The 15,581-nt window shown below is 39.6% G+C and overlaps 1 protein-coding gene across 1 annotated transcript in view; it reads right to left on the bottom strand.

Moving 5' to 3' along the window:
• Nucleotides 1-255: 255 nt before the first annotated feature.
• The window catches only part of abcg8 (ATP-binding cassette, sub-family G (WHITE), member 8), a 53,364-nt gene continuing 38,038 nt past the window's right edge, over nt 256-15,581 (bottom strand). The window contains exons 12-13 of the mRNA XM_072264963.1: nt 2,961-3,088; nt 256-393 (exon numbers count right to left, since the gene is read on the bottom strand). Coding sequence (XP_072121064.1) covers nt 256-393; nt 2,961-3,088 — 266 coding nt within the window. The remainder of the gene's footprint in view (nt 394-2,960; nt 3,089-15,581) is intronic.

The following is a 15,581-nucleotide window of genomic DNA, read 5'->3' as shown; positions in this document are numbered from 1 at the left end:
GTATCCATATACAGTAAACACACAGAAAGTGTCATTGAGATCCAGTGCAGGGCAGGGCAATTTAACATAATCACTGCAACAGTCCAGGTGATGATCAAATAGTTCTGGCGTGATTTCAGGCAATATAAACAAGCAATGCAGCACCAACGGATGTCCAATTTACACCATCCTCAGCTCTCCACTGATTCTGTCTGGAGGTAGGAAATCACCATCCTTGCAGTGTAGAGCGTTTGACAGAATTGTGCTAATTGCATTTTACCAATCCTGGTTTGATTTCTGCTTGATAAACCTTAATGAAACATAGTAGAGTATCAGGAATCCAATACATATGGCTATTAGGATGATGTAGCACACGTACAGTGGTTCTGAATTCATGTCCATAGATTCAATTATCTAGAAAATAAAATCAAACACAGAGGAACAAGCTATTATTTATCGATCAGTCAGCTTCTCAGCTTGCTTTGGTTACACTGTATATCACAACATCAGCTCCTTCTCATTTATTGGTTACATGTCTTTCTGCAGTGAACTTAAATTCATTCCCCATAACGCAGTTAAGATTTATAGAGCGTATTTACATTCTAACTTCTTCATTAGTTCCTTGTGTGCTTTTCTAACTAAATTGCCTACTAAGCTGGATGATTTCAATCAAATTTACAATTGCTGTGAAACCAAAATATGTTTAAATTCAACATTATCTACTTTTTTATTGAATGTATCTAAATGCAAAATACATGATTATTTTGGCCTCCTATGTGTATGGGTATTGTCAAAAATCCTCTTCCTTGTGCTCTGTTTGTAATCATAGTGCATTCACTTTGTGACAGTTACTTCTAAAGCACAATCTCTCTTTCTATTTGCAACTACAGTGGTGCTAGAAGGTTTGTGAACCCTGTAGAAATTTCTCTTATTTCTGCATAAGTATGATCTAAAATGTGATCAGATCTTCATGTAAGTCCTAAAACTCGATAAAGAGAACTCAATTAAATACATAAAATGAAAACCATTATATTTGTTCATTTATTTGTTGAGGAAAAATGATACAATATTACATGTACTTGTTGAGAAAAGTATGTTGGGTAATGCCTTCTACAAAAGCTATTTGGAGTTAGGTGTTCCAATCAATGAGATTAGATTGGAGGTGTGGGTTGTAGAGGCCCTATAAAAAAGACACACCAAGTCAGGTTCCTGACTGAGCCTTCTCTTCTCAAGAAAGATCTCTTTATGTGCACCATGCCTCGATCAAAACAACTTTCATAGGACTTCAGAAGAATTGTAGAGATGCATGAAGCTGGAAAAGGCTACAAAAGCATTTCTAAAGACCTGAGTGTTCCTCAGTCCACAGTTTGAGAAATTGTCTACAAATGGAGGAAACTCAGTACTGTTGATACTGTCCCTCAGAGTGGGCATCCTGCAAAGATCACACCAAGAGCACAAGATGCAATGCTGAAGGAGGTGAAAAAGTACCCAAGGATAACAGCAAAAGACATGCAGTAACCTCTAGGACTTGCTAAAATATCTGTTGATGTGTCCACTATGAGAAAGACACTGAACAAGAATGGTGTTCATTGAAGGACACCACAGAGGAAACCACTGCTCTCCAAAAAAAACATCGTTGCATGTCTCAACTTTGCAAAAGACCATCTGGGTGTTCTACAACACTTCTGGGGCAATGTTCTGTGGACAGATGAGACAAATGTTGAACATTTTGGCAGGAATGCATATTGCTATGTTTGAAGGAAAATAGGCAGTGCACCAACACCAAAACCTCATCCCAACTGTGAAGTATGGTGGAAAGAGCATTATGGTTTGGGGCTGCTTTGCCGTCTTAGGGCTTGGATAGCTTGCAATTGTTGAGGGAACAATGAATTCAAAATTGTATCAATTTAGGGAATGTCAGGGTAGCAGTCCATCACCTGAAGTTTAATAGAAGTTGGATAATGCAACAAGACAATTTTCCGAAAGACAAGAGTAAATCAACAACAGAATGTGTTTTGGAATGGCCAAGTCAAAGTCCTGACCTTAAATCTATAAAAATTTTGTGGAAGAACCTGAAGCAAGCAGTTCATGCAAGGAAGTCCACCAACATCCCAGAGTTCAATCATCTTTGTAAGGATTAATGGCCTAAAATTCCTCCGAGTCGAGGTGCAGGACTGATCAACAGCTACCGGAAACATTTGGTTGAAGTTATTGCTGTACAAAGGGTCACAACAGTTACCGAAAGCAAAGGTTCACGTACTTTTCCCAACAAATACTTGTAGTATTGGATCATCTTTCTCAATAAGTAAATGAACAAGTATAATGTTTTTTTGTGTTAGTTATTTAATTGGATTCTCTTTATCTAATTTTAGGACTTACATGCAGATCTGCAGAAATAAGTGAAACTTCCTCTGGGTTCACAAACATTCTAGCACCCAGCTGTATTGCCTATTTGCCAGTTGTTGTTGTTCCTTTTCATGCCTTGCGGCACATCAGGCGGCATTTTTGCCATTTCCTTAGCATTTGTCTGTGTCTTATAAGGTCAAGTTGCTAGCTCAACGCTTAACCCAACATGAATAGAAAGTGTGCAAGCAGCTGGCTGGATTCGAACCTGAGACCATTTGCCTCAAAGTCCAGTGCTAATGCTACTACGCCACTGGCCAGCATCTTTTGCAGGTGGTATGTTTAAAAAATGTTTATGTAGTTCTTCAGTATTTGTGTCAAAATGACTTCAGAAGATGACCACCCACAATCTCAATCTGTGTTAAACGTGTCACCAGATCTACTCAGTGTGAAAGTACTTTCTATCTTCATGCAATGTTTGTTGCACCAAACTGTCCTTTCACGAGCTCCATTAATTCAATAGATTATTGTCTTCGGAATCAAATACAATGGTAAAGAATTCATATGATTACATTCCACATGTTAACTGGAAGAGTTTTGCTTATCTTAAAGTTAACTTCAGTGTAAGTCTCACTTACATCTGTGCCTTTGATTGGAATGGTAATATTTCCTATCACAAAGGAATAATAATGTCCAGTGAACTGAACCTGGATAAGACCTTCAAAGCCCCATCGAAGGAAGGATATCTTGGAGAACCAAGAAGCAACTGCAATGAAGTGCAAAGAAATAATATTAGTTTACAAATAGTCTTTTCCTTGATTTCCACAGCACAAACATCCAGCCTCTGCTTCCAATGCTCCCAACACATGACCATTTGCAAAGCGAAGGGTAATTTTAACAGGATTTAATTCAATACTGCTTTTCACATCTCTTCGAGTGAAAGAATAAGACAAAATAAGCATATAACCTTGTCTGTGAATTATCCTTGAGTTTGTGGAAGTTTGGATTCAATTTTGGACTGAAGATACAGGGGCTCTGTACAAGAAGGGACAGAGCTGACTATACTATTGAGAAGGCTCCAGTTATTCAATGTCTGTAGTACTATGCTGCTGATGTTCTACGACTCAGTGGTGGCCAGCATTCTATTCTACACTGTAGTCCGCTGGGGCAGCGAGGTGAGAGCAGCTGATGCCAAGAAGATTGATAAGCTCATCAGGAAGGTTGGTTCTGTTCTGGGGATGGACCTGGACTCCCTGGTAGTTGTGTCTGAGAGGAGGATGCTGCAGAAGCTACTGAGTATTATGGACAATCCCTCTCACCCCCTCCATGACACACTGGACAAACAGAGGAGCACCTTTAGTAACAGACTGATTCCACTGAGGTGCACCACTGAGTGCCACGGGAGATCCTTTCTCCCTGTGGCTATAAGACTACAACTCCTCTTCCTTAAGTACATAAGTTTATGGTTTCATTGCGCATCTGTATTTTGCACTATTTCTTTTTAATACACATTTTGTTTTTATTTCATACCTCAATGCTTACATTTTCTATTTTAAAGTATGTATTTCTGACTGAGCAACCTTGCAACAATAATTTCCTTCAGGATAAATAAAGTTTTAACTTATCTTATCTTAATTTTGATTTAATATTAAGTATCCAAGAGCAAATGGTCAATCTGTGTCTCAAAAACAATCGTAGAATCAAAGAGTAAAACAACTTAAAAATAAGTCCTTGAACTTCATGCAGACCACTAAGAACCATCTATACTGATCCCATTTACTTGAGTCTTAACCCTCTATGCTTTGACATTTCCATTCCTTAGTACTCCCTAGGGTGCTACCATGCACAGTCTCTGTTCTACCCTTACTAATTCTCCCAAAGATCATTACCTTGTACATAGCAGGATTACACTCCATCCTCCATTATTCTCTGTGTCTTAGCAAGTGATCAAGATCATACTGTTGCTGAGACTGTCCTCTTCATCATCAACTACACGCCAGTTTTCATATCATCTGTGAACTTATTACTTATTGCTAAATTCATATCTCAAACCATTAACACATATAATAGACAGTAAGAGTCCTGTGCAGATTTCTGTAGTACACCACTGGTCACAAACTTTCAATCACAAAACTAATCCCTGCATAACAACATTCTGCCTATTGTCAAACCAATTTTGGAACCATTCATCCCATTTGATATCACTGGACAACAAAGATTTTGCTTTCTGAATACTTTTGGGCTGCTGATCATGAAAATCACCATGAAATTTCCCTATCACGCACCATTTTTTAAAAAAATCACCTATATTTGTAATTTCAATTCATATTTCAAGTCAATTACAATGTTGCCCACAATGTAAGCAGAAAAGTATTCTATCTTGTCTAGGCATGGTGGATGCAGCATGGCAGGACTGGCTTTAGAAAGGCTATAAAAGCAACACACACACACACACACACACACACACACACACTCATCACCCTATGCACTGTGTTAACATGCATATCGGTTTGCGATCACGTTGATGCGTGTGCTGTACGGGTGCAGCATATTGTGTGTACTCATAATAATAAAGTGATTGTATTTTCAGGTGTATCTGTGATAGCAAAATGTCTCACCAATGTTGCAACAGCCACAATTCTATTTGTTATATTTGTGGCGAATATACGCTTCATATCAAAGACAGAGCATGACTCCTCTTATTAAGAAAGCCCACAAGCTCGACTTTGGGTGTAAAATTGATGACCAAGACAAAGAATGGGCTCTTCACTTTGTTGCGCAACATGCGCTGTCAATCTTAGAGCTTGGCTCAGGAGTCAATGCAGTTCACTGTCCCAATGATATGGTGAGAGCAGAAGGATTATGTGACAGACTGCTACATCTGTCTGACCAGCAAATCTGATTTCTCTGCTAAAAACAAGAAATCCATTGAATACCTCAATCTCCCTTCAGCCATGAGACCTTTGCCACCTGACAACAGTCTTCCTGGAGTGAAGCCACCATTGACATGGAGTCCAGAGGAGGCAGGCAAAGATGCCATGATGCACAAGCTAGGAATAGAAAACGACACTGATACTGATACAGATTTTGAACCCTTTATGTTGAGTGAGCCTCATCTGATAACTTATTAAATGACCTGGTCAAAGACTTGGGTTTGTCAAAGGCAAAAGAACATAAGAACATAAGAAATAGGAGCAGGAGTAGGCCATCCGGCCCATCGAGCCTGCCCCGTCATTCAATAAGATCATGGCTGATCTGTCCGTAAACTCAGCTCCATCTACCTGCCTTTTCCCCACAACCCTTAATTCCCTTACTACGTAAAAATCTATCTATCTCTATCTTAAATATATTTAGTAAAGAAGTCTCAACTGCTTCCCTGGGCAGAGAATTCCACAGATTCGCCACTCTCTGGGAAAAACAGTTTCTCCTCATCTTCATCCTAAATCTTCTCCCCTGAATCTTGAGGCAATGTCCCCTGGTTCTAGTCTTACCTACCAATGGAAACAACTTTCCTACTTTTATCTATCCCTTTCAAAATTTTGTATGTTTCTGTAAGATCCCCTCTCATTCTTCTGAATTCCAGAGAGTATAGTCCCAGGCGACTCAATCTCTCCTCATAGGTTAACCCCTTCATCCCTGGAATCAATCTGGTGAACCTCCTCTGCAGTGCCTCCAAAGCCAGTATATCCCTCCTCAAGTATGGAGACCAGAACTGCACACAGTACTCCAGGTACGGCCTCACCAGTACCCTGTATAGTTGCAGCATGACCTCCCTGTTCTTGAATTCAATCCCTCTAGCAATGAAGGCCAACATTCCATTTGCCTTCTCAATAACCTGAATTAAGAAGAATTACTCAGTTCAAGACCGCAAGGGTGGAATCAACTGTCACCAGGCACAAAAATTCCCATGAAGGATTTCAATATTTTAGACAAATGTTTCCCAAAATAACTGATGCCAAGATTAAGGATGGCATTTTTGTTGGTCCACAAATCAATCAGGTCATCAATGATGGGCAATTTGAAGACTTTCTAGTGGGACCGGAGAAAATCACATTGAAGGCATTTGAGGATGTTGTTGAAATTTTTTTGGCAACTACAGTGCACCAAACTATGTGCAGCTGATTGACAAAATGCTTCAAGCATACAAAATCATGAAGTGTAACATGTCACTAAAGACTCATTTTCCACATTCCCATTTAGACTTCCCTGCAAATCTTGGTGCTGCCAGTGACGAGCATGGTGAAAGGTTTCACCAGCACATTATGGTCATGGAGAAAAGATACTAGGGCAACTGGAATCCATCAATGCTGGCTGATTATTGTTGGACACTTAAACAAGAACTTTCAGACACTGAGAATAAATGAAAATCATCAACAAAATATTTTACTTTAGTTGAACTATTGCAAAGTGTCAGCACTGTTATGCAATTAAACACATTATATTCAATAAAAGTTAATTTCTTGTTTCTCCAAAGTCCTTCATGATACAAGTGGCCTGAAATTACATTTGTGTTCAGCTTCAAGTGGTCTATCATAACCAAAATAGATTTCTGAGGAAACAACACTTCCGAAAAGATTTTGCTGTCAGTGTAATCTTTGACACTTTTACTAATCAAGAACCTATCAACGAACAAGAGAAAATCTGCAGATGCCGGAAATCCAAGCAGCACACACAGGCACAAAACACTGGAGGAACTCAGTAGGCCAGGCAGCATCTATGGGAAAGAGTACAGTTGACGTTTCTGGCCAAGGCCCTTCGTCAGGACAGATCAACCTATCAATCTCTGTTTTAAATATACCCAGTGACATAGCCTCCATAGCCATCTTTGGAAATGAATTCCACAGGTTCGCCATGCTCTGGTGAAAGAAATTCCTCCTTATCCGTTTTTTAAAAAAATAGATGTCCCCTTTATTTTGAGGCTGTGCTCTCTGGTCCTAGACTCTCCCAGTACTGGAAACATCCTTTCCACATTCATTCTATCTCAGCTGTTAAAATTTGTCAGGATTCAATAAGGTCGCCCTTCATCCATCTGACTAATTGCATTTACCTTCCTTACCACTGACTCAACCTGCAAGTTAACCCTTAGAGAATCCTGCAAGAGGAACCCTAAGTCCCTTTGCAACTCTGATTTCTGTATTTGCTCTCTGTTTTGAAGAAATTCTGCACCTTTATTCCTTCTATCAAAGTGTACAATCACACACTTCCCTACACTGTAATCCATCTTGCCTAATCTCCTAGTCTGTCCAAGTCCTTCAGTAGATTCTCTGCTTCTTCAACGCTGCCTGCTCCTCCTCCTTTCATTGTATTGTCTTGGCTACAGGGCCATCAATTCAGTTGTCCAGATCATTGACATACCATGTAAAATGTAACAGACTCAACACCAACCCCTGTGGAGCACCATTCATCACTGACAGCCAACCAGAAAATGCTCCCTTTATTCCCACTCTTTGACTTCTGCTAGTCAATCTTATATCCATGCTCATACCTTTCATTTAATATTATGGGCTCCTATCACATTCAGCAGCTTAATATGAGGCGCCTTCTGAGAACCTAGTGAGCAACATTCACTGACTCTCCTTTGTCTCTCCTGTTTGTTAGTTATTTATCTACCTATTTATCTATTTATTTAGCGATACAGCATTCTGGCTCAAAGAGCCTTTACCATCTAATAGCACTCATGTGACTTGTACGTCTTTGGAACGTGGAGGAAACTGGAGCACCCAGAGGAAACCTACATGGTCATATGAAGGATGTAGAAACTCCTTAAAAAGAAGTTGGACCTGTGTCATTGGTGCTGTAATAGCATTATGCTAACCGCTATACTACCCTGCCACCCTCAAAAACTTTTTACAGATTAGTCAGGCAAGATTTACCCTTCAGAAAACCATGCTGACTTTGGCCCATTTCATCATGTGCCCACAGTACCCCAAAACCTTATCTTTAAAATCATCATCATCATCATGTCCTATGTCATAAGACGTGGCTGTTCATGGTCTTTGACCATGATTGTTCTTGGAAACTTTTTCTACAGAAGTGGTTTGCCATTGCCTTCTTCCGGACAGTGTCTTTACAAGATTGGTGACCCCAGCCATTATCAATATTCTTCAGAGACTGTCCGCCTGCTGCCAGTGGTTGCGTTAGCAGAGACTTGTGATATGCACCAGCTGCTCATACGACCATCCACCACCTGCTCCCACCCGGCTTCACATATCCCTGATCAGGGGCTAAACAGGTGCTACACCTTGCCCAAGGGTGACCTGCACGATACTGGACGGAAGGAGCGCCTTACACCTCCTTTGGTAGAGGCATGTCTTCACCCAGCCACCCAATGTTTAATAATGGACTATAAAATCTTACCAGTCACTGAAGTCAGGCTAGCTGACCTATAATTTTCTGTCTTTTGCCCCCCTCCTTTCTTAAAGAGGATTTTCTAATCCTCTGGAACCATTCCCAATTCTGTTGATTCTTAAAAGATCACCACCAATACCTCCACAATATCCTCAGTTACCTCTTTCAGAACCTTGAGGTGTAGTCCATAGAATCTAACTTCCTCTTCCTCTATGGTCCAAAACCTTTGTGGACTAGTTTCTCAGGTGGAACCATGCCAAAGGTTTTACTGGAGTGTATACTAAACCATAAGACCATAAGACATAGGAGCAGAATTAGGCCATCTGGCCCATTGAGTCTGTTCCGCCATTCAATCATGGCTGATCTTTTTTTCTATCTCCTCCTCAACCCCAGTTCCCAGCCTTCTCCCCGTAACCTTTGATGCCATGTCCAATCAAGAACCTATCAATGTCTGCCTTAAATAGACCCAACGACCTGGCCTCCACAGCTGCATGTGGCAACAAATTCCACAAATTTACCACCCTTTGGCTAAAGAAATTCCTCCGCATCTCTGTTTTGAAAGGACGCCCTTCTATCCTGAGGCTGTGCCTTCTTGTCCTAGACTCTCCCACCATGGTAAACATCCTTACCACATCTACTCTGTCTAGGCCTTACAACATTCAAAAGGTTTCAATGAGATAACCCCTCATCCTTCTGAATTCCAGCAAGTACAGACCCAGAGCCATCAAATGTCCCTTGTATGATAACCCTTTCATTCCTGGAATCATCCTTGTGAACCTCCTCTGGACCCTCTCCAATGCCAGCACATCTTTTCTTAGCTGAGGTGCCCAAAACTGTTCACAATACTCAAGGTGAGGCCTCACCAATGCCTTACAAAGCCTCAGCATCGCATCCTTGCTCGTGTATTCTAGACTCCTTGAAATGAATGCTAACACGGCATTTGCCTTCCTCACCACCGACTCAACCTGCAAGTGAACCTTCAGGGTGTTCTGCACAAGGACTCCCAAGTCCCTCTGCATCTCAGATTCCTGGATTTTCTCCTCGTTTAGAAAACAGTCTGCGCATTTATTTCTACTACCAAAGTGCATGACCATGCATTTTCCAACATTGTATTTCATTTGCCACTTCCTTGCCCATTCTCCTAATTTGTCTAAGTCCTTCTGCATCCTACCTGTTTCCTCAACACTACCTGCCCCTCCACCAATCTTCGTATCATCTGCAAACTTGGCAACAAAGCCATCTATTCCATCATCTAAATACAGCATAAAAGAAGTGGTCCCAACACTGACCCCTGTGGTACACTACTAGTCACTGGCAGCCAACCAGAAAAAGATCCTTTTATTCCCACTCACTGCCTCCCACCAATCAGCCAATGCTCTAACCATGTTAGTAACTTTCCTGTAATACCATGGGCTCTTAACTTAGTAAGCAGCCTCACGTGTTGCACCATGTCAAAAGCCTTCTGAAAGTCCAAATATATAACACCCACTGCATCTCCTTTATCTATCCTATGTGTAATCTCCTCAAAGAATTCCAATAGATTCATCAGCAGGATTTTCCCTGAAGGAAACAATGCTGATTTTGTCCTATCTTGTCCTGTGTCACCAAGTACTCTATCACCTCATCCTTAACAATTGACTCTAACATCTTCCCAACCACTGAGGTTAGGCTAACTAGTCTATAATTTCCTTTCTGATGCCTTCCTCCTTTCTTAAAGAGTGGAGTAACATTTGTAATTTTCCAGTCCTCTGGCACCATGCCAGAGTCCAATTGTTTTTGAAAGATTATTTCCAATGCCACCACAATCTCTAACGCTACCTCTTTCAGAACCCTAGTTCACCTGGTCCGGATGACTCATGTACCTTTAGGTCTTTCAGTTTTTTGAGCACCTTCTCTCCTGTAACAGTAACTGCAACCTCTTCTCTCCCTACACATACTGCAACATCAGGCATATTGCTAGTGTCTTCCACAGTGAAGACTGACGCAAAATACTCATTTAGTTCAGCAGCCATCTCCTTGTTCCCTGTTATTATTTCTCCTGCCTCATTTTTTAATGGTCCTATATCCACTCTCATTTCTCTTTTATTATTAATATACTTGAAAAACTTTTACTATCCACTTTGATATTATTTGCTAGCTTGCTTTCATATTTCATCTTTTCCCTTCAATTATTTTCTAGTTGCTCTCTGTAGGTTTTTAAAAACTTCCCAATCTATTTTCCCACTAATTTTTGCTTTGTTGTACGCCCTTTCTTTTGTTTTTACAATAGCTTTGACTTCCCTTGTCAGCCATAGTTGTACTATTTTACCATTTGAATATTTCTTCATTTTTGGAATACACATGTCCTGCACCTTCCTCATTTTCCCCACAAACGCACACCATTGCTGCTCTGCTGACATCCCTGCCAGCAGCTCCTTCCAATTTACTTTGGCCAACTCCTCTCTCATGCCACTGTAATTTCCCTTACTCCACTGAAATACTGCTACATCAGACTTTACTCTCTCCCTATCAAATTTCAATTTGAACACAATCATATTGTGATCACTGGTTCCTAATTGCCTCCAGTTCATTACATAACACCCAATCCAGTATAGCTGATCCCCTAGTAGGCTCAATGACAAACTGCTCTATCTCTTAGGTATTCAACAAACTCACTCTCTTGACATCCATTATCAACCTGATTTTCCAATCAACCTACATGTTAAAATCTCCCATAACTACAATAACATTGCCCTTTTGACTCGCCTTTTCTGTTTCCTGTTGTAACTTGTGGTCTACCTCCCAGCCACTGTTGGGAGGCCTGTATATAACTGCTATCAAAGTACGTTTACCCTTGCAGTTTCTATATAACTGCCATCAATGTCTTTCTACCTTTGCAGTTTACACCAATCAGACTGCCTCATTAATTTAATGAAAATCGTCTTACTCATCAAGTCAATTGTTCGCTACCAGGTAGAAAAAAAGAAGTGGGACACCATCCAGGTAAAATAGAACTGGAAATTAGAAAGCAACTCAATAAAATATTGACATCATGTTTGCCTATGTTATCATCCCACAATATACAGATAAAATTGTCCTTATAGAGAATATGCAATACAAAATTGGACCACTCAGCATGAACTAGTCAGTGTTTGTCAATATACCACCCATTCTATCATTAACTTGTAATGTTCACTCCATTTTATCTGTCTTCACAGATACTACCTGACCTGCTGAGTATTTCCAGCCTCTTATTTTATTTCAGGTTTCTAGTAACTATATTTCATAGTTCAAGCAACACTTCTCTCTCCCTTGCTCCATTCTTGCATCTCCTTCAGACAGATCAAGTACAACTAACAAGTTTTCATTTAACTCTGATTACTGAATTAAAACATTAACTATTTTTTTCTCTTTGGAGATGCTCCCTGTCCTGCTGAGTACTTTTAACATTTCCTGTATTAATTTCAGAGTTCTAGCATCTGTGGTTTTGCACTTAACATAGATTTAGTACTTTAAAATTGTTCGTCTGATCCACTTGTTCTTCTACTTCATTCATTTTCTTATTTCCTAAGGCAGGTGACATTTCTGCTTCTTTGTTAACTGTTCATTGTCCATTTGAGTGAATACAGGTTTTCTATCATTTTCTTGCATTCCTTTATGTTAAGCTCTTCTTCAGTTTCGGGATCATCAGCCAATTAGAACGTTGAGTTACTTATTCTTAAATCCATATCACTAATGTTGGAATCTATGAGAGTATTTTTGTCATATCTTCTGTATGCTTATACTGTTAAATCTCTTTTGGTCTAGATTTCTGAACCGCACCCCTTCACTTAAATTTAGCTAAGTTTAGTTCTATTGTCAGAAAGGCAGCCTCTTACTTTGTTCTATTGACAGACACCCCATTTAAGGTTGAGGAATTGCACCTCACCTTCTGTCTAGGCATGATGGGATTCAGTACAGAAATCAACTATTCCTAATGGCCAACCTTTCTTGTTTGTGTCATTCTTGATCAGATCTGAGGTGAGGTTTTCTACTTATACTCAGTCCTTTTTGCCTCCACAATTGCTGATATTCCTGGATTCTCTTTAATTTGAAGTTGCTCTTCAATTTCCAGTGACTGTTAAGTTCTGCACTCCACAGTTCCTACATTTTCTTTTATTTCTCTTCCAATTCTGTCAGGATCAAAAGTAATATATTTTTTGATCATTTTTGGTCTCCATCCTATTCTGCTTCATCTGCTGAGAACTTACAGCATTTTCTGTTTTAGCTGTCTGCCACTCTCTCTCTCTCTCAGAGTGTAGAAACAATACTATCTATTCACCAATCCTCTGGCATTAACCTCTCTTCTGTGGAACTTCTGAATATAAATTTGATTTGCATCATTTGAGTGTGACCACCAGCTATCAGTTCAAGACTTAAAGCTATCTCCATGTATCCATTACGGTTTATAAAAAATCATTCTGTTCTGTTTTCTGTTTCCTTGAGTTATCTCTCATTATATTGCATTTCCCAGCAGTATCATGTGGAATTTCAATAGGAGCATGCTCTTTATGCAGCTGATATCTGATGGCAGACTGAATGAAAGATTGACAAGCTTATCCACTGATAAATGCTGTGGATTCCTGGGAAATAACATTTTATATTATATAGCTAAAGTCATGATTGAAGTAATCTGCTTCTCTTTGTGGAAAGAAATCGACAGTATAAAATGAATTTTATCTTCACAAATGTCATCTTGCAGTTTGGTGAAATTGTGAAAAATGAGAAATGATGTTTGGTGCAGTGTAATGTAATCATTGGAGACAAGTGTTCAATCACTTCTGAGATTAGGGCTGATGATGTGCTGCTGCATCAAATCTGAACTGCTCACGTTCCCATCTTTCTAAGCAACAGTGTAAAAACAGTTTCTCCTTAGGTTTCTCACCATTTACAAAAATTGTATACAGTAACTGTTTATCTAAATGAAGCATTGGAGATATTTGTATATAAGATATTTATGCAAGAAGACCTCAACAATGGAAACATGAAATAAAAATAGAAAGCGTGCAACTACCCATTCAGCTTCCAGAACAGAATGCAGGATCCACAGATACACAGTTATACACCATGGAAACAAGCTCTTCAGTCCAACTTGACCATGCTGACCAAGATGCCTAAACAAATCTCATTTGTCTGCATTTGATCCATGACTCACATTTATTCATGTACCTGTCCAAAGGACTTTTAAGCATTGTAATTCTGTCTGCCTCTACCACCACTCAAGTGATTACAAATGCTGGAATATGGAGCAAAAAAAAACAAATAAACTGCTGGAAGTAGTCAGCAGGTCAGGAAGCACCCTCAGAGGCAAAGGGATAGTCAACATTTTGGACCAAGACCCTGCATCAGGACTACCTTCTCTGACAGCTTGTTCCATATGCCCGCCATCATGTATGAGCAAAATGCTCTTCAGATCGCCTCTAAATTATTCCCTCCCTTCCTCAATCTTAGACTCCCCTAACCCTGGGAAAAAGGCTATCAAACATCTCTTAATTTTATAAACCTTTAAAAGGTCACCCCTCAGCCGCTTTTGTTCTAGGTAAAAAAGTCCCAGCCTTTCCAATACAGTGTCGGGAAGTCTATGGTCATGCACTTTTGAAGAAGAAATGAAAGCATAGACTATTTTCTAAATGGAGAGAAAATGAAAAAAATCTGAGGTGCAAAGGGACTTGGGGGTATTTGTGCAGGATTCCCTAAAGGGTAATTTGCAGATTGAGTTGCTGGTGAGGAAGGCAAATGTGATGTTAGCATTTAAGAGGACTGGAATATAAAAGGATGTAATGTTGAGGCTTTATAAAGCACTGGTGAAGTTTCTCTTGGAGTATTGTGAGCAGTTTTGGGCCCCCTGTCTAAGAAAGAATGTGCTGAAATTGGAGAGGGTTCAAGAGGTTCACGAAAATGGTTCCAGGAATGAAAGGGTTAATGTTGAAAGGATTGTCATATGAAGAGTGTCTGAAGGCTCCGGGCCTGTATTTAGTGGAATTCAGAAGAATGAGGGGTGACGTTATTGAACTCTATCGAATGTTAAAAGGCCCCGAAACAGTGGATATGGAGAGGATGTTTGCTCTGGTGGGGAAGTCAAAGACCAGAGGACACTGCCTTGTGATAGGAGGGCATCCTTTTAGAATGGAGATGAGGAGGAATTTCTTTTGCCAGAGAGTGGTGAATCTGTGGTATTCTCTGCTACAGGTAGCTGTAGAGGCTAAGTACATTTAATGTACATTTAAGACAGAGGTTGATAGATTTTTGATTAGTCAGGGGCTGAGAGGGAAGATGGATCAGCCATGATGAAAGGATGGAGCAGATTTAATGGGCTAAATGGCCTAATTCTTCTCCTATATCTTATGGTTTTATGGTCTTAGTCAATTGAGTAACTTACTATAGATTCCATGTGTTCTAACTTCTGGTCAGCCTTACCATGTAGCACGTTGTCAAGGCCTTGCTAAAGTCCAAATACATAATACAGTATTGTCTGCTCCACTGTCTGTACTCTTGGTCACCTCTTCAAAAAGCTCCATGAAATTTGTGAGACGATTGCCAACTTGACCTTGCCTTTACAAATGCAAATAAATCCTATCTCTCAGAATCCCTTCCAGTAACTTTCACACATTGACGTAATTCTCACCAGTCTGTAGCTCCTTGATTACTTTTAATTAAAGCTTTTAAATAATAGAAAATGTTTAATAAATAATTTGGTTTAAATCTTGATGTGCCTTTTACTTAAATAATAATAATCTATAATATATGAAATATTAGATTCTGTTCCTATATTCCCAATCATTCATCATGACAGTTATTTGTTAAAAAGAAACATCTAGTATCTGTGTAATATATCTAATATGACAGTACACAATTAACTATTGTCAATAATTACATTAACATTCATCTTGCAA

The sequence above is a fragment of the Mobula birostris genome, chromosome 8 (assembly GCF_030028105.1).
Source record: "Mobula birostris isolate sMobBir1 chromosome 8, sMobBir1.hap1, whole genome shotgun sequence".
Lineage (NCBI taxonomy): Eukaryota > Metazoa > Chordata > Chondrichthyes > Myliobatiformes > Myliobatidae > Mobula > Mobula birostris.
This window is presented reverse-complemented; position numbering and strand designations above follow the sequence as displayed.